The sequence below is a fragment of the Morone saxatilis genome, unplaced genomic scaffold, assembly GCF_004916995.1.
Source record: "Morone saxatilis isolate NCDOM2014 unplaced genomic scaffold, NCSU_SB_2.0 Contig20, whole genome shotgun sequence".
Classification (NCBI taxonomy): Eukaryota; Metazoa; Chordata; class Actinopteri; family Moronidae; genus Morone; species Morone saxatilis.
In genome coordinates, this window is record NW_023339763.1 from 15134799 (window position 1) to 15153473 (window position 18675).

The window sequence follows — 18675 nt, forward strand, 5'->3', positions numbered from 1 at the left end:
GTTTCACCACATGATTCATCATTCCTGTGAAGACGCTGGCTGAACAAGGTGATGAAAAACAGAAAGCAGTGAAATGGCCGGTCAGCAGATGAGCACATTTGGGATTTTTAAGCCACCACATCTAATAAAGTACACATAATACCTTGCCTTTTTGTTGCTTTTGTACCAGTTCAGTGATTAAAATAATGATGAGGCACAGCACTGAGGTCCCATGTGGCCTGTAGCTGCTGCTGTGTACCCAAGGGCACGGATGTCAACTGAAATCCTCTCACAATTTTAATAACTGAATGGAGCAAGACAATCCCTGTCAGTAAGGGAGGGTTGAGTGCTTGCACCATTTACTACATTTACTGCATTACTACATTAAAGTTGTCTCAATGACCTCAAATTGGTTAGTCAACATCAGGGTGTCAAGAAGAACCACAATTAGAAAACCACAAATAGTGTTTCTTTACTTCTTCCTTTTAAGTTGACTTAAATAATGAGGCTGGTGGTGCCTCTGAAGCCAGATCCTGGTCTGATATCTTATTCCTCTGTGCTATATGCCTCTACTTTGTCCAATAAACTATTAACAACAACACATCAGTGAGCCACACACTGGGAGAAATAGGAAGTCAGAAATAGGGAAACTAATGGACATATTGTTGGTTTTGCTCTTTTCATGGGATGTGTTGACAATAAGACAAGTTTAGAATAGCATTAGCTTTATCCTTTGAGCTTTTACTGAGGATGCAACATCATTGTGGAGGCCTTGCTAAGCGTATTATCACAAGTAACAATTTTCAAGTTGTATTAGTGAATCATTTTATGAGAAAAAGTCCCCCTCCAGCCAAAAATATGTTTTTCTTCTTGTTCCTACAGTTGAATGTTTGAGCTTCACTGTGCAGAATAATGTCTGTGCAGAGTTTGACACTAGAAGGATGTTTTCAATTTTATCTGCTGAAAGTGGAAAGTTTCTCTGTGCTCACTGAAAATCTGGTTTTAAGGGGCGGGGCCTATGAACAGGATTTGTGACATCACAAATTGTTTGCAAGTCAATCCTGGTCCAATTTGAAACTTATTCAAATGTGATGTAGAAACTTGAAGCCACCAGTGACACACACTGAGAATGGACTTCACAATAGGAGACATCTTGTGTCCAGCAGGAAAACAAAATTAGCATATTAAAGATTCTGGACATTTTAATTTTCGGTTTTTATTGTGAAATTTATACTTTGACAGAAAAACATCAGACACACATTATTCTTCAGGTCTAATTATTTGTAAATATGTCTTAATACATGTCTGGAGGGGATCTTTACATTTTAATTTGTCCAGATACTGCATGTAAACCAATCAATAACTACAACACCCATACCAGAAGAGACATCATATTATTTGGAAAACTTGAATACAGAAAATCCACATTCTGTCCTCAACTTAAAACACTCTTCCCTGTCCTTAATTCATCCCTGCTGTCTGCACATCTGGTGAATCACGCTCAACTCCCCACAGGCCGCTGTACAACAGCCTTTCACAACATTTCAACATGCCATAAGCCCCCTTTAGCTGCTGAGGGAATGAAATACTCCCTACAGCTGATAAAGTGTTTTTTATAGCTGCTTTTAAAACCACATCTATGCCCTCTCTATTATTTTATCCCTTACCCCTGTCTACAGGTGATTACTGTTTAACTTGTCTTTTTAAATGATTTATCCCAACAGTCAGCTATTAAAAGCAATAATTACTGTAATTGCACTATAATACAAATGTGTGCATAATTGAACAAAAGATGAGTTGGGTGATCACAGGTTACTTTTATTTTCTACTAAAATACATGTTTCATGCAAGTTTTGTCACTTTCCACAACAGTCAACAAAAACACAATGAAACTAGTGTTGAACCACCTGGAGGCATTTTTGCCTCACAACATTAGGCGAAGAAGGACGCTAAAAGTCGCCCAGTACAAGGTTTTGTGTGTGCAAATTCCTAGTGGCTTTATAAATGGTGAGTCTTCATCTGCTGTTACATGCTCTTACATGCTTTCATTTGATAACCAACAGCCAACCAATCATATCTGGTCATAATGCTGCACTTAATGCCAGGAGGGAAAAAAAAAAGGCTGTTAAGAAAACCATGCCAAGTGCGCTGAAAGTAAACAATGTAACCAAGTGAAATATTGCTTTTGAAAATGAATGTAATAAAAAATCAGTGTACAGTACAAAGTAGCCCCAAATGCTCTTGACAGACGTATATCTCTAGTAATCCATCAAATGTTTTAAAAACCCACAGACGTCATACAGTTCGGTTGGTCTCTTCGTTGATTAGCTGGATGTGGCAAGTAAAAAGCGAAGGGCTTTTGTGTCCAGTTCGGTCGCCAACTCTGCGGCACCCACTGTGACCGACAAGAAAGGGTGTGCACTGACAGGTTGTGGCACAGCTTCAGTTGAAACAGTGGAGTAGAAGGCATATGTGAATCAGAGTATATATACTAAATGTTAAGGAGAGACTGAGCATAGAGGAAACCCTACGCCCTACTTTACAAGGCCTGCTATGATCTTCATATGAAAATAAAAAGAGGTAGGCAAATTCTCTCCACTGCTCAGAAAACACTGACAGCCTAATAAGATGCAGAAATGGGTATGAAGTACTTGTCAAACATGCTACACACAAAGCCTGTTTTAAAGATGGCAGTCCAGCACAGCATGCTCGAAATCAGCAACCAAACCTTTGAAAAATAGTTTCCTTCCTTAGACAGCTGCTTGCATATTGATACTATTAAGACTTGAATTACTTTTTTTATGTAAACAAGGAGACAACAAAACACACGACTCATGCATGCATCATCATCATCATCTCCAGAATGTAGAACAACAGTAAACACAGACAGATGTGACTGCACGGCATATTTAGTGGCTTTTTGTTTGGACTTTTAGGTTGCGGGAGAATGTTAAAGAGAGCTTTGTTAACACAGAAATAAAGCAACCGCGATTCAACGCATCTTCTTGTCTTTCTTACTGCCTGTCTGCATGACATCATTAAGGGTAAACGACATGAACGCAATCTGCTCGAGTTCACTTTCTTTCCCGCACTCCATCAGGCACGAAAACTGATCCTTGTCTCCGCTGTAAGCCAGGTCTGAGTAGCCGCTGGGTCCCCTGTGGATGATCCTGGGACGGTCCCATCCTGACGAGTGCAGGGGGGATCGGTTCAAGTACACGCCCATGTCCCTCCTACTAGACTTGTTGGTCGGGTGGATGAAGAGGAGCCAGGTTTGCGTGTCTGGAGACAAGAGCGATGTGCCACAGGCTTTGCTTTCAGCATCTTCATTCGGGACAAATTCAGGAGCTGGGAAGCCGATGACGCTGCCTTGACAGCCGGAAGGTGGTTCAACGAGCTCTGGAGCAATGTGGGGTTTGTCAAAATACACACCGCTGTTTTCACTCAGGGCCTCACATCTGTGACCTCCAGTGTTTCGAGCATTGCAGTAAAGATGACTCCTTCCCTCGTGGTCTATGATCTCCGCCATTTCACATTCACACGACTTTTTTCGAAGCATCTTACCGACATGCCACGTCTGGCCAAAGTCCTCACTATATACTGACAGTGCACGTGGGTAGACCGTGAAAGGAATTGGGTAGGAACAACACCTGTGAGGGACATAATAGGCGTACGCTGGAATGATCAATCTGCCGTTCTCCAGCTGCACACCGTGGCCTGGACCCACGGCGAACGTGGCCCACTTGTGGATCGTATCGCCAATCACGCTTTCTGTTAAGTCTTTCGCTTGACTCCAGGTTTGCCCGTCGTCGCTGCTGCTAACACAGCAAAGACGGGCCTTGTTCTTCCCGGTGAGGATCTGCCTCATCTCTGTGGTGTTCCTCCAGATACAGATGAAAAACAAAAACAGTGTTTGGCTGTTTTTTTCATACACAGGGCAAGGATTCATAGTGCGGTGGTTGGGCAGACATGCTGTTAACAGCTCCTGACTGGACGACCACTGGAAAAAAAACATGACAAAAGACAACAATTAAAAAAGACGAGCACAGGTAATGTTGACAGTTAGCAGCATTGAAGCAAAGGGTCCCGGTTATTGCGTGTGAATAACAACCTGAACAGATCCATCATCTTTCAACGCTCCTCTTCTCATAACAAGAATTTTGGCATCGTGGTCATAGGGCGAGGATCTTTTCTCTGCAAAGGCGAGGAAGGTGTGACTGTGCCTCAGATAAACGAGAGCAGGAATTCTGTATGTTATGCCACTTGGCTCCTTTTCAAACAAAGTTGTTTTGACCGGCTCCTCTCCGCTGCCACTCTTTGATGGTGTGTTTCCCATGGTGGATTAGAGCTCCTGTGAACAACAAATGTTACACAAATACATGACAAGTCTTGGCTCATTTTGTGGTCTTCTTATAACAATCTCTTTAAGCCCAGACTCACAGGAAGAGTTCACACTCGCAGCAGCTCCTCGAGGACACATATGACTGCATTGTTACAAATTGCATCTAACGTCTGCTGTGCATGCATGACAAATCCCTTACCTTCACATTTGTCGCCCTTGATCTCTGCGTGAGCGGCATTATACCGTCCAATTTCACGCCACACCAGCAACCTCTGATGTTCACGACACTGATGCTATGGGTTCATCAGAAAAGACGACGCCACCGAAGCGAGAGAAGCCGTCGCACTCACTTCCGTGTTCGCTTATACGCGTCCTTACCACCGACGGTATAGACGATGGGGTTTAACTACCAACCTTGGCTGTAGCTCCAGAGACTCAGCTCGGTCTAAGCAGTTGCTGGAGTTTACTTTCGCTAGCACACTATCTAAATAGCAGACAATGTCGCTGCTAACTGCTGGGGGATAAGCGCAATCAGAAAACAAGAAGTGACTCCGGCGTCCTGCGTCACGCATGCGCACTGTGGTCGATTCCGCTTAGAGGCTAAGCAGTTTAAAGGAACACGAAGGTGAATTCATCTCGACGGGTAACTGAACGCCTTGTGTCATGTGTGAAAAACGCATCTTCTGAACACCACGGTGTTTAATGTCTCAAAGAACCGCGGGCTGGCTTGGCGGTGCATTATCTTATCACCGAAATCAATCTTTGACTAGCTGGGCTCAGCGGTTTCTTCCGCCTTCGCCTGTGAGAGGTCTCAGTGTCACCTCCTACCGCCCCCCTCTGGACGGGAGGAGCAGCGCCTCGTCTTACATGCTGTTGCTAGGATACAGAGCATTACAGTGTAGCTGTAAGATCAAAAACGCTGCAGCAAAGTAACTAAAGTTAAAGTTATTAACGTTGTTAACGTGAGAAGAGTGATAATCAACAAGATGACTGCAGCATCCTATAAATTTGATGATGGACAGAGATATCCTGCCCAATGTTTCCCCGCCCGGACATTACTCCATCGAAGAAAAGAAGGTGGGTTAAGTTTAATGAGCCTATTATAAACATTTAGTTAACTTAACTAACTTAACTTAGTATGTTAGGGCACGTATAGTACATTGTTATTAAGATAGAGAAAGGCAATGCAATTAACAGTTATAATTTAATAATATTTTCTCTTTAGCAATGAGAAAAACAATAAATAAAACCCAAAACAACAACAACCACAAAGCTATTCATAAATGTAAATACTTGGTAATATTAGTTGTCATTAATTAATGTATTTTTTGCCAGTGAGTCAATCATTTAATCTACTGAATCTGCATGATCTCATTGAATTTGACTCTCCCTGTAGGTGCTGGTCATTGGCTTGTGGATTACAGGAAAGCAGAGGAGCAGAAATACAACAATGTGCACAGAAGAATAATAGAGACTTACAATGAATGTGAGAACAGGGAGGCCGATGCTCCTCATGGTAACACGTTAGATGGACCTTTCCTGGTAAGGCACTGAAATCTACTTGTGTGAGAACTGCTTATTTGACAGAATATAACCCACAGCTTTCAGTTTTCTCTTGTAGCTCCAGTTACATCGTGTTGACAAGCCGTCTGAGCTCTGCTCGGTCGACATCAGTGAGCAGAAACTGAATTCTGTAAGAGCCACATGTCACATTTTACATTTTATAATTGTTTGGTAGTTTTTTTGGTTTAAAAACGGTTGAGTGTCTTTTTCTTACGGTGCACAGGTCAAGACAGAAGACCTCGAGGTGTTTGACAATGTGGCTTACATCGACGCGTCTGTTAACTCCCTCTCTTTAGGTGATTCTTCTCATATCATGCAGATTCACCTTCAATACGATTTTGTGCCTCTTGCAAAAAAGTCACCAGAAAATGTCACGTGTTTTCCTGCAGAGTCTTTCAGCAATTTAGTTTCTTTAAGAGAACTCAATCTGTCATTAAACGGGCTTTGCAACATGACGTTTCAAGCTGCTGACTTCCCTCATCTCGAGGTAAGATGACAAATTAGACACACAAGTGGTATTACTATTTCTAATGTTGTATATTGTCACAGGAGTAATATACAACTTCACACGTCTTTTTAGTCCTAACGAGAACTTGAAAGCCTTTTATTTCCACGTATTCCTCATCTTCTTTAGTCCACTTCCTCTCCTCATTTTGCAGCTTCTTCCACATCTTCATTTCTTTCATAATAAAAGAGCTTTGATATCAACTAGTGACAGACAAGGAAACCATTTACTATCAGTTTAAGTTGTGTATCTACTGATTCCCGCATCATGCCTCATGAGAAATGTAATTTTAATATTTGTACCTGTTTCATGTTTGAGTTTATTGAGTTAGGTCTGTGACATTGGTAATATTTCAGATAACAATATCTTATTGTTGCTTGTAACAATAACTTCTCCCTTTTTTATATTTCATCTTGTTGACATGTTTATCTAAACAATTTATTTTAATGCTCACAGGTTTTAGATTTATCCTACAACAGTTTGTCGGCTGATGATGTTGTTTCCTTTGGTCGCCTTCCACGTCTAAAAGTCCTTCATCTGACTGGAAATCAGCTTCATCATCTTCCTCCTAATCTGGGTTCTTCCAACGCCACCCAACTGTTAGTACTTTATTTTCGACGAAGAGAAGTAGAAACAGAGTTTGTCGTGGGTATTTAAAAAAATATATTTATAGCATTCTTACTACTCAAAACTGCTTCACCTTTGGGCCGACAACTTGCCTTGTCAGCGCAGATGATTGACATTAAAGTGCATTAATTTGCTCATCAGAGTCTTTTATCTGTCCCCTTTGGCACAAAATAATCCGCTTTTCTTTTAACAGTATTTGTTCTGGGGAAGAATGGCAAAAACACATAGATAAGTGATTAAATTAGCGAGTGTGGTCTTGCTTTTATACTTCACACACAGGTCAGCTTCGTCGAGCACAGCTTTGTGTAACGGCTGTTTTGCCAGAGAGACTGTGGCAGAAAGCCTACTTTCCATATGAAAGTTATTACAAAGAACTTTGATATGAGTCATGGAGAAGCTGGCAGAATGAAAGACAATTAATCTGTTTCATCACATGTTTTCCACAGTAAAATGCAAATTTACTCTCTAACTGCAGTTGGACGCTTCCTCCAGTCTGCTTCTTACAATTATCACTAAAAGAAAAGATCTTTGATGTCCATAAGCAGGCAGCATACATAATACAACATCTTTCTTACAAAGTATCAGCATGCCTTTATGGTTACATGAGTTCATGAATAAGAATAAATTGTAATGTATTCAAAGTTATTATAATAAGTCAACCATTGATGACACAGATGTTTTATTCTTTTATAGTGATCTTTCAAACCATATACCGTATGTCAGTCATCATTTGTAACGCGGACTCATTGTCTATCAATCATGCTTATCAGTATACAATCAGTACATTGTTGTGATTTTATAACATAACCAGCAGTGGAAGAAGTATTCAGATCCTTTACTTGTAAAAATAGCCCACTGCAAGTAAAAGGCCAGCATTCAAACCTTACTTAAGTATAAATATGTAAGTATTATCAGCAACATGTACTTAAAGAACCAAAAGTAAAAGTACTCATTGTGCAGAAAAATGGTCCCAGTCAGTGTTTTACTATTAGATATAATGTTTTCGCTGTGTTAATGTGTATGTTGCATTTTACTGCTTTATATGTTTAATGTTGAGCTCATTTGAACTACTTTATATAATGTTGGGTAGTTGAATCTACAGCAATGCATCATATTCTATTCATATGTTTTCATGAGCTCAGAAAAACAGCCCTGTTTTCAGCTTTGTGACTATTATATATAGTTTATTTAGCTTAAGAAACAGGATCATTTTCACAACCCATTAGAGAAACACGTTTATCAGAGACATTTAAAAGTACACTGACAGAAAAGGTATGACAAATGTCTGAAAACTAGTAACTAATGCTGTCAGACAAATAAAAAGTTTCATATTTTCCTGTGAGATGTAGTGAAGTAGAAGTATTACGTTGCATAAATACTCAGATATACTCAAGTGTAGTATAAGTACCTTGAATTATATTATATAAGAATTATATACAAATTTGTACTTCAGTATAGTAGTTGAGTAAATGTCCTCAGTTACATTTCACCACTTATGCAAACAGTTACTGACAGAGAGAGGCCACAAACTCAAGTGCATTTTAAAACAGTTTGTAAACTGACCAAGAGGGGGCGCACAAATGCTCCAGATTCACTCTCCTGATGCTGCTGAAGTAAATGTAATGGCATTTAATACACCTGCTCTACAGACAGGTATATAGAGTCCAGCTATAAAAGGTGTGCACACATACTGTATATAGTATGTTCCTGTAACTTTATGGTTTCAGCTGCATTTTGAAATACATTCAGTATTTATCACTGGGGAGTTTATGATGGTGGTAAATTGTACTGATTTTCTTTCTCTATTTTTTGTCCAGGCCAGCTAAAGAAGAAGACACACAGTTTAAAGCTCTTGAAGTCCTGATGCTTGATGATAACAAACTGACTTCTGGAGTCTTCAACAGTCTTGCAAACCTCAAGAGGTCATCATGTATTTTGGAGTTTGCTATAGAAAATAAAGTATTACTAAAGACTGACTAGATGCATAACAAATCCTGTGGAAACATTCATTGAGAATATCTAAATTGTCAATTACAGGCTAAAGTATTTAAACCTGCAGGGGAACCGCATTTCTGAAATACCGTGTTTGCAACTAATGGACTCTTTGAAACCTTTGGAGACTTCTGCTGAAGAAGAAGTGGGACATGGTAAATGCTCAGTAAAGAACTCAATAATGGACCTGCCTGTCATAGTTTCCTCTACATCCTCAATATAAGATCGATTTAATAATTTTTTATCCCCTCAATTCAGCTTCCACTGAGCCAAATCGTAACACCGATGAACATCTCAAGAGACTCTCAGAGGTAATTCGTTCTACAGTTGGTGTTTGATTCTTTAGCCCATATTTTAAATCTGCATTAAACTTGTGTCTTTGTCCATCACCCTGCATCTTTCAGCAGGAAAACTGGGAGGAGTGCTGCAGAGCATCCAGTGTGCCACTACCAGAGCTTCAGTTCCTCAATTTATCCAACAACAAGGTGTGCTGAATAATTTGTATAAATAAATGAACCACGACTCCTTTTTAAAAACGAGCTAACATGTCTCATCAGTGTTTTGTCATCAGATTGCCAAGGAAGAAGCGCTGATGGCTGCCGCTCTTTTCCCAGTTCTTCGAGAAATTGACATTTACTCCAACCCTCTGACCACGCAGAGAAGTGGTAACCCTTTTATCTTCTTCCTTATAAGAAGCTGGTTTTAGAGATTGGCTTTGAATTTTCAGTTGCTGAAATCACCTTTTATGCCTTTTGTTAACACAGGAGACCCTCCTTTACTGACCCATTACCTCCAAGAGCGACTGGGGATAACAATAAAGCGTAAGAAGACACAGGAAGTCCTTAAGCTCCCACTGAAGGTGTCAACAGATCCAAAATGGAAGGTTGTGTTGCATCGTCCTCCAGATTTTATGTTATATGAAAGTTAAACTGTTAAACGATTCATCTTTTATTTTCTTGTTTTACTTTTTTGGATTGCAGGTGGAAGAAAGAGTCCCAAAGGTGTCAAAGAAGTCACTGTTGATGGATGTTCCTTGTCGTGCTCCGGGTGAGGAAAGTGAGGTGACTCATAAGAGAACGCCAGAATCTGAGGGTGAGAATAGCGAAGACGACACCTTCCAGGAAAACACAGAGCACTTCTTTGTTACTCAGGTACACAGTTGTTATGATATTGCTCCTCTTGGTTTGGAAATCTAACTTCTACAACCACTTGGTTTATAAATGCTTTTCAAAATGGTGGATTAGTGCCTACCAGCAGTGGAGGAAGTATTCAGATCCTTTACTTATTGAACGTAAAAGTACTAATACCACACCATGGAAATACTTCATTACAAGTAAAAGTCATGCATTAAAAATGTTAAGTAAGTAAAAGTATAATCAAGAAAAATGTCCCCTGTGACTGTTAAACTATCTTATATTATAGGAGGATTTTACTGTAGTTGGTTGAGGTGGAGCTCGTTGTGAAGTAGTTTCTCCATTAAGCGACTGATTGATTGGTTTGTAGAAATTTTGAAAATAGTGAGAAATGTTGAGAAATGTGACACCTTCACAATGCTTTGTTTTGTCCAACCAATAGTCAAAACCTCCAAAGTATTAAAAATAAATTATAATGATTAAAATACAGCAATCTGTATCTGCATCTGAAAATTACATTTATCAAAAATAGTTGCCATTTATTTTCTGTCAATTAAACAAATAATTAAGTAAACGTATCAGCTGTACTTGCACATATTGTTGTGTAATTTAATTTATAACAAAACAACTTATTTTATACACTATTCATATATTTTGTGTGCAAAAATCTTAATTTGTAACTAGTAACTAAAATATTTGTAGTGAATTAAAAGTTCTTTATAATACAAATATATTGTGGACTACAAGTAGAAAGTTGCATAAAGAAAAAGTACAGTACTTGAGTAAATGTACTTAGTTACTTTCCACCATTCCACAGTTTCTTACATTTCAAATAATTGTCTCTCTTTGCTGAATGTTGTTTGATGTTCAGGCAACAGATGTTTGTGAATTTGAGTTTGATCTTCGAGCTGATGAGAAAGAAACTGCAGAAAACAAGGACAGAAACAAGGACAGAGTCATTCCTGAAGAATTCACGAGCCACGAAACGTTGATGGATGCAAAACCAAACTGTGATGTGGTGGAGCCCGTTGGTGAGGACTCTAGCTTCACCTGCGGCTTTTTATTCGTTTTTATTGTTTGTACATTTTCCTCAAGCTTTCAAAGGTCTGGCTATACAATCACCCCATAGTGAAGGGGAAAATCGTTTTTTTTTCTCTCCCAACAGGAATTCAAACAGCTGTTCGGATGCTGGAACACACACTGAAGAATCTTAATGTTTACAGAGACTCGAAACCAAAGCTTGATTGCATCCAGACACCGTACAGAGAAAGAGAGAAAAAGGTTGAATATTTTGTGACACAAAATAAATCTGCATTCACACTCAGTATTACTGTCAAATTGTAATAAATCTTGCGAGAACTGTAAAGAAAATGTTATCACCTTAATATTAGGACTTTTTAAATTCTTTTCTGTGCACAGATTAAGCAACTTCCACCTTTGAAACCAATAAAGCAGCCAACAGAGAGGGTTGATGAAATGATCAAGGAAATCAAAGAGAGTACAGCCATAAAAGCAGTTCCCTTAAGTATGCACATTTCTGATCCAATGATTGTCAGCGAACTTAACCCTTCATGACCGTACCTTTCTTTATGTAACACTGTGTTTTCTCAACAGGCAGCGCCATACACGGCACAGGCGTTAACAAGCGGGAAGCTCTATTGCTGCTGAGGGATATGAAAACAAAGTACAAGATGGTACACAAGAAAACGATGGAACAAGCAACCAGCATTGAGTCTGATAGAAACACCAACCAAAACAGAGCTGAAACTATACCTGAATTGCCTTGAATAACACCATGGAAATGTCCACATACAATTGGTGTGAGTGGAATTTATGTGAAGACCAATATGTCAGAAATAAAAGTAGTGGTGAGTGAATCTTGCATGTTGATTGATTAATCATAGATGAAATGAAACTGCCTGTAAAAAACAAATGTATTTAGTTATCAACAACAAACCTATAGTCTAGCCCAGTGGTTCCCAACTAAAACACACCTTTTTCTATCAATGAGTAAACTGATGACTTCTGACTAAGTGGCGTATTTTATGGATATTTCTATATATATTATATTAAATGCAAAACAACTGATAAACTGCATGAATCCAAGTAGTAACCCAACGCAATAAATGCAGGACGATTGTCTAAAACAGCAATTTAGAGGAATTTTGAATTATTTCTTGTGAATACTGAATCATAGATGAGTTTCCCTGATATATTAAGGAACTTTATATACAATTATGTCTCTGTATAATCTTGTAACAATCATACAATCAAACAATTATACATACTATAATAGGGTTTATTTTTTTTCTTCAAAGAAATTAATGAAATGCTGAGATACAGGCCCATTGTGTATAGTGGAGGTCCCGACCCCCAGATTGAGAACCCCTGGCCTGAACTATAGCAGGAGAAGCTACAGAGTTCATTAGAATGAATGTCGAGTTGTGACTGGGTGGCATCTGCTGAAACGACTGTCTGTCTGATTAATACTATGTGACAAGGACTGAATGATGGTTTTGAGCAGCTGCTCCACCTCTGCAATGACCAGAATGCATGCACATCAACTGTTTGCCTCTTGAGTTCAGCTGCAGCAATAAAACGTTGACTGGGGAGAGACAATTTCAAGTGTTTGTGTACATTTGTATTCTGTCCAGGAAGAGGTTCCAGTGTTTCCTTTGGTTCAACCTGTCTCCATAAACATGACCTCGAACATCGCAGCCTGTAGTTTGATATGTTTAATTTCAATATTAGGCAACAGGCTGTGCTAATTAGTGAGGAAGAAATGGACTCCAGCACACGTCTCGTAAGCCTCCACCCTGCTGAAATGTGCTGAAGCAATGCCGCTTTATACGTGACTGCTCTGACTTCCTTCTTTAATTTCACTTTTCGTCTTCTGACCAGTGAAGACAAACAACAGAACTGTTTACTTTCATTAAATAATTTAACAAAACCCCAATGTTGTCACTGTGTTGTTTATTCATATTTACATTCCCTTGAAATGTAAACCTCGCAAGCATTGCTTGTTTGTAACTTTGAACAGACCTCTGCAGAGTCCAATATGATTGACAGTCCACATTTTTAAACACATAAATGATCATGTCTTATTACACAATACGTTGAGACGTCATATGTCAGGCTCACAAGCTTACAATGGATGCTTTTTCATTTCTGGTCATGTTCTGTTTTTGTTGTTCATTCCCTTTTTTGATTTCACGGTCTTGTCCTTCATATGATTTCAATTATTTTTCCTCAGAGAAGCTTGCAGATGTGGAATGCACTTTCAGCCCAGGTGGAATAAATCAATAGGTACTATTTCATGGGATTCTACATTATTACATTCATGTGTGAATGTTTCCCAGCTTCTGTATGTATTAAGTGGTAGATAATATATGTATTGCATACAGTAAAGCAAAGTGCTTTCTGTAATCAACCAACAGATACTTAATGATTACTATACTTTTGTTTCACAAACTTGTTTTCATTTTATATCATTTGTTTCATTCACTATCAATTATCTAATTATTTGTTTCCAATAAGTAAGCAAAAATGAAGATTAAATCAATTTAATGACACAAACACAACTGAAATTAAGATAAATGGCTGTGTGAGCAAATTATTGTTACACAAATCTCAAATATTAGAAATGTAAAACTACAACACAAAAAGTTAACATATATGACAATGTGGTTGAAATTAACACTGAAAAGACTGGACTTGGTCTGGTAAATTATTTCAAACAATCGGTAGTTTCCTGATCTATGCAATCAGGCAAACACCTGGTCTTCAGTCTGAGGGTCCTTTTCATGTTTAGCGGTATATTTGATGGTAATGAGGAGCCTGTGCCAAATGGCAGAGATTTGACATGCTGCAGAAATACTATTTTCCAGTCCATTGGAGCTCAGCTCGTCTGTGCTGCACAGATATCTCAGTATCTCTCTGATGCTCAGTGTGATTGACTTATATACAAACTGTGATAAACCTCCTCAGAATCTTTATTACTGTTTTTTCCCACAATACTTTTACTGCTCAGGCTGGAGTGCAAATCTAGTAAAGGCCCTCTGAGGACTTGTTGTTGCGTTCAGTGACATGATGCAGTTTGTTCTTCAGCCAGTGAGTCCTGGCATGAATTTATTTTGCCTGACCACAATGCTGTTACAAAGTAATTTTGAAGTGATAATGATTAGTTCTTCAAGCATCTACGATTACATAAGTGCAGTGTTTTCATGCTGGGATTCTTTTTTAAAAATGGGCACGTACTATTGTGTAAGAGGTTGTTATACATGTTAGTTTTCCACAGCTTTGGGCAATGATCAGTCACGATAAAGGCTGTTATACTCTAGGCAGAAAATAGGCATTCACTGACCTCATCACAGACTCTTAAGTAACTTATCAGAAACTATGTTTTCCCCCACATGTGCATGTTCACACGATGGTGAAGAATGGAGTTAAAATGTTTGATAATTACCTTCCAGCTTTTGTGATAAATAGCCTACATGTTTGTTTGTCTTCTTGTGTTTGTGCCAACTATCATAAACATACTGCCTCGGCTCTTCCTGACAGGTTTACACTTTCCAAACCATTTTCTATGCACTGACAAGTAATATTAATCAATTAGTTGTTTTGTTAAATAATCAATTAACCAATCTAATTGCATTACTTTTTTAAGGGTGGAATCAAAATAATCCTGGCTACTGTCAGAAAGGTAAATACAAAAACCACAAACAACTTCAGGTTCCCTTTTGAGTTTGATCAGGAGATCTGTAAGATAATTATGTTTCTGTCAAGAAAGTTTACAATTTACACTTTGAGAAGATGTTTTTATTGCTACAAATAAGCTTAGAAGATAGTTAAAATACTTTTTAGCATTTGTTAAGCAAATCAAATTGGGTTTATTTTGAGCACAGCACATAACTCGAGCGATATTGTATCGCACTGGGGGACCCACAGGAGACATATTACAAAAAATAGATCAAATCGAAGCAGCAGCGATATCCTGATTTATAGACCCCAAGGTTCAAACTCCAAAAACACTGGATCATACACTTCCCATAATGCAACTTGATTGCTTTCTGCCCACAGCCTGTAACACAGACTTTTCTGTTTTGCATTTGTAGTCTTAAAGCCCAAGTGGTTACATCAAGTGATAACATCACTATGACATAATCAGGGTGATTTTTTAGACTTCAGTTTTCTCCCCCCCAGCGCCATGCAGGACATTGTACAACCATTGTCACAGTTAGTAGTACTCCTCATGCAAGTAAAATGAACTTGATGCCCAAAATCTGTGGAATACTCCTTTAAGGTTTTTTTGTTTATGTTAAAGTAATTTACATTTACAATTTCAGTAAGTTAATTTACATTTCTTATTGTACATAAATAACTATTTTGAATGCAACAGTGTAAAGTTCTGACTTTTCAAACATCAAACACTTTGCTATCTGGCCTGCTAATATCAGTGATGCATGCTAAAGAAGTGAAAATGATCTACTAATGTGATAAATCACTTCAAGACTGAAGATAATTACACAATCCACATGTGTCTGCAATTTATTTCTTATAAGTATGTAAAGTTATTCCAGAAGTGTCACTGTAGAAAGCAGAAAGTTAGTTTTACTTTGTGCTGTAGGGTGAAGAAGATAGAAATTCATGTCTCTTTTTATTTTTATTGGACTCTTCTTCGCATTAACATCAACACAGAATAAACAGACAGAAAAGGGCTCCGTAAAGCTTTTCCTCTGTAACCTCTTTTGTTCTTACCATGAAAAACTGATGAGGTGAGTTATTAACTGAAAACACATTTTCATCCATGCTCTCGGTGATATAACAGAATCTGGCAGGAGAGGGAGATACTCTGTCCAAATGCAAAAATAACAAAAGACATGGTGGAGAAAGGCATCGATGGACTGTGTCTTAGGCAAGACAGATCTTTGTTTATATATCTATATGTGTTTTATTTGTTCTTTTTTGGTATATTTCAACACAGTACATTTTCACATCTGGAGCAGTCATCGCTGCAATCAAGCCTGAGAAATGTTTGGGTAAGATTTGTTTGACTCTCCAATTGAGGGCCAACAGTTAAGCTTTGAGAATAACCCTGTGGAGACTCAGACACCAGATTTGGCTCAGAAAGAATAGGCCTGAATACCTCATCAACACTCCTCATTACTCAAGTGCCAAATGAGTTCACTGCAGACTGGACCTATTCATTATTTCTTTTGATGCACAATTGAACTGTAACACACTTATCATGTCATCCTGGAAAGGCTTTGGATACTCTGGCTGACATCTGAAAAGAGGCCATTATTAATTACAGATCATAACCGTAAAGTTGTTTTTGGTCTTCTTTATTATTTGGAACAAAAGATCTCGCTGTGGTCTGTCTTTAATAGTTTACAGTCATTACAAGCACGTGTTTAAAAATTTGACCTTTAAACTGAGCTGCTCAGGATAAGGGTATGAAGACCAAAGTGTTCATGACATGTATCCCGGTATTGTCCATGTTTTCTTGGCCAGACTCCAAACATCAGCTAAAATGATCAGGGCCAACTTAATTAATGAGAGGGTAAGGGTGTAAAAAACAGAGCCCTTGATAGATTTCGGAAGTATTTTGATGAAGTATAAACTCAGGGGTTCTGCTGAGCACCTTAATCAGCTATGAAAGCAAACACATCTATCAGACTTAATTAACTTAACACAATTTGGCTCCCTTTGAATCAAAAGACTGCCTGATTGATTCGCAATGCTTCAGTTCCTCACAAACACTGTACTGTATGCATCAGCGAGGAACTACTTGCTTGCAGCACATGAGGAAATGTTTTATTTAATCTTTTGAAATTAGTTCAACTTACCTGCTTTTCTTTACAAGAGAGCATGATTATTGCAGAGCTACAAAAAGTAAATCCTGTGTGAACTTTAAGGATTTTAACGTTTTTTTTTCTGCAACATGCCTGGATTGACCGTCATCTGACCATCTGACCATCTCGTAAAAGGAAGTGACATAAAGAAACAGCAAATGAAGTTTGGTAATATCACAATAATGGTTCAGAAGTGCCTCCAATCCTGGGCTGAGTCGTGACCCCGAGCCTCACATTTTCTTCACTTCTCACTGGATCTGGGCTACATGGGCAGCAGGGTGGAGTACACATACACGGAAAGCTGACCGACTGCATGATTTATACCTACTGACTGCCCCCAGCTGTTACAATTGCCAGAGCCAAGACTAAGCATGCATAGCTGAATTGACCCATGAGACGAATTCAAACATCCACAAAATGAGGACTGATAGGATTTCCATCAAAAATGACAGACAAAGAGACGGAAATATGCAGTGCCAGATACAGCAACTTTGTTGGAAATAACACCTGTACACATCAGTTAATGACCTGCATGGGAAAATGGCGACGTGAAAATGTTAATTACTAATTTAAGTTGGCAGCAATAAAGTAGAACACCCCTTTCTCACCCTCTTGACTGGAGCAGCCTCTTTGGACAACTAAGGGAGAGACTGTTGTAAACTGCCACGTCCAACAGTTTACACAAAAATATGACGGCCTTTTTGAGAGAGTAATGAAGGCATACAAGGGAAGTGCGTCTGTTTCAAAATATTGTTTCATGCCTTCAGTGAGAGGCAGACAGAGCTGTCTGGCGCAAAGTGTGAAAGAAACACAATGAGTCATTGTGGAAGGGGAGGGGACAGAGAGAGCACGTCGGGAGTTCACAGAGAAGGGAAGCAATATTATTCTGAAGCGCCCACTCAGTCTACCAAATCTACAGTTGCACACTGACTGAGTCATGGGAACCACAGTGATAATTTGACACCTGTTGATCAAACAGGCCTGCGGACAGACTGCACACAGTGCTGCTGAGCGAAAAAAAATGCTTTCACAGATCATGTTTACATAGGTTCTAGGGAGCTCATTATTTCCATGATAATGTCTATAGCAGTGTTATCCCAACGTTTGGATTTGTTTTTAGTGGCACTTATCTAATTATTAAAGTACCCCTCCAGTCAAAAATATGTTTTTCTTCTTGTTCCTACAGTTGGATGTTTGATATTCACTGTACAGAATGATGTATGTGCAGAGTTTGACACTAGAAGGATGTTTCCACATTCATCTGCTGAAAGGGGAAAAATTTCTTTATGCTCCCATGTCGAAAAATTCTTGGATTTTATATTGGGTGGGGTGCTATGAACAGGCATTTCTGACCCATCACAAATACTTTGTTAAGTCAATGCTGATCCAATATGCCAACTTATTCAAAGTGTGATGGGTAGAAACTTGAAGCCACCTTTTTGCATCATATACTTGAGAATGGACTTTAACAGTGAAGTATGCGAAACATTCTTGGCCTGCCAGCAGGAAAACTTTAGAAATGAACAAAAAATTGGAATATTCAGAGGAGTTGGGGCACTTCTTAATATCAGGAGTTAAATGGCCTTTTTAAGAGATTTGATTGTGAAATTATACTCTGTTTTCTTTTGCAATAAAAATGGCAAGAAAGGAGAAAAGTATAATCTTCAGACACATCATATT

The 18675-nt window shown here is 38.7% G+C and overlaps 2 protein-coding genes across 2 annotated transcripts; one reads left to right on the plus strand and one right to left on the minus strand.

The window, feature by feature from the left end:
• Positions 1–1232: 1232 nt before the first annotated feature.
• LOC118331492 (sialidase-3-like) lies at positions 1233–4719 on the minus strand. Its single transcript, XM_035666466.1, has 3 exons — positions 4521–4719; positions 4091–4330; positions 1233–3979 (listed from the first exon to the last, which is right to left on the minus strand). The coding sequence occupies exons 2-3, from the start codon at positions 4313–4315 to the stop codon at positions 2972–2974; spliced, it is 1233 nt and encodes a 410-aa protein (XP_035522359.1). The 5' UTR covers positions 4316–4330; positions 4521–4719; the 3' UTR covers positions 1233–2971.
• Positions 4720–5039: 320 nt separating this feature from the next.
• On the plus strand, positions 5040–13017 carry xrra1 (X-ray radiation resistance associated 1). The gene is made up of 17 exons (XM_035666467.1): positions 5040–5398; positions 5718–5863; positions 5943–6014; positions 6108–6180; positions 6274–6371; positions 6846–6988; positions 8834–8938; positions 9054–9163; positions 9267–9319; positions 9413–9493; positions 9580–9673; positions 9773–9891; positions 9989–10159; positions 11013–11172; positions 11307–11422; positions 11561–11666; positions 11756–13017. The coding sequence occupies exons 1-17, from the start codon at positions 5308–5310 to the stop codon at positions 11926–11928; spliced, it is 1911 nt and encodes a 636-aa protein (XP_035522360.1). The 5' UTR covers positions 5040–5307; the 3' UTR covers positions 11929–13017.
• The last annotated feature ends 5658 nt before the right edge of the window (positions 13018–18675 follow it).

Excerpts from the sequence above, each read along its gene's own strand:
- xrra1 (XM_035666467.1), top strand. The coding sequence starts at position 5,308 with ATGACTGCAGCATCCTATAAATTTGATGATGGACAGAGATATCCTGCC. Across the intron at positions 8,939-9,053 it reads AGTCTTGCAAACCTCAAGAG|GCTAAAGTATTTAAACCTGC; the intron begins GTCATCATGTAT and ends TGTCAATTACAG. Across the intron at positions 9,494-9,579 it reads TCAATTTATCCAACAACAAG|ATTGCCAAGGAAGAAGCGCT; the intron begins GTGTGCTGAATA and ends TTTTGTCATCAG.
- LOC118331492 (XM_035666466.1), bottom strand. The coding sequence starts at position 4,315 with ATGGGAAACACACCATCAAAGAGTGGCAGCGGAGAGGAGCCGGTCAAA. Across the intron at positions 3,980-4,090 it reads AAGATGATGGATCTGTTCAG|TGGTCGTCCAGTCAGGAGCT; the intron begins GTTGTTATTCAC and ends TTTTTTTTCCAG.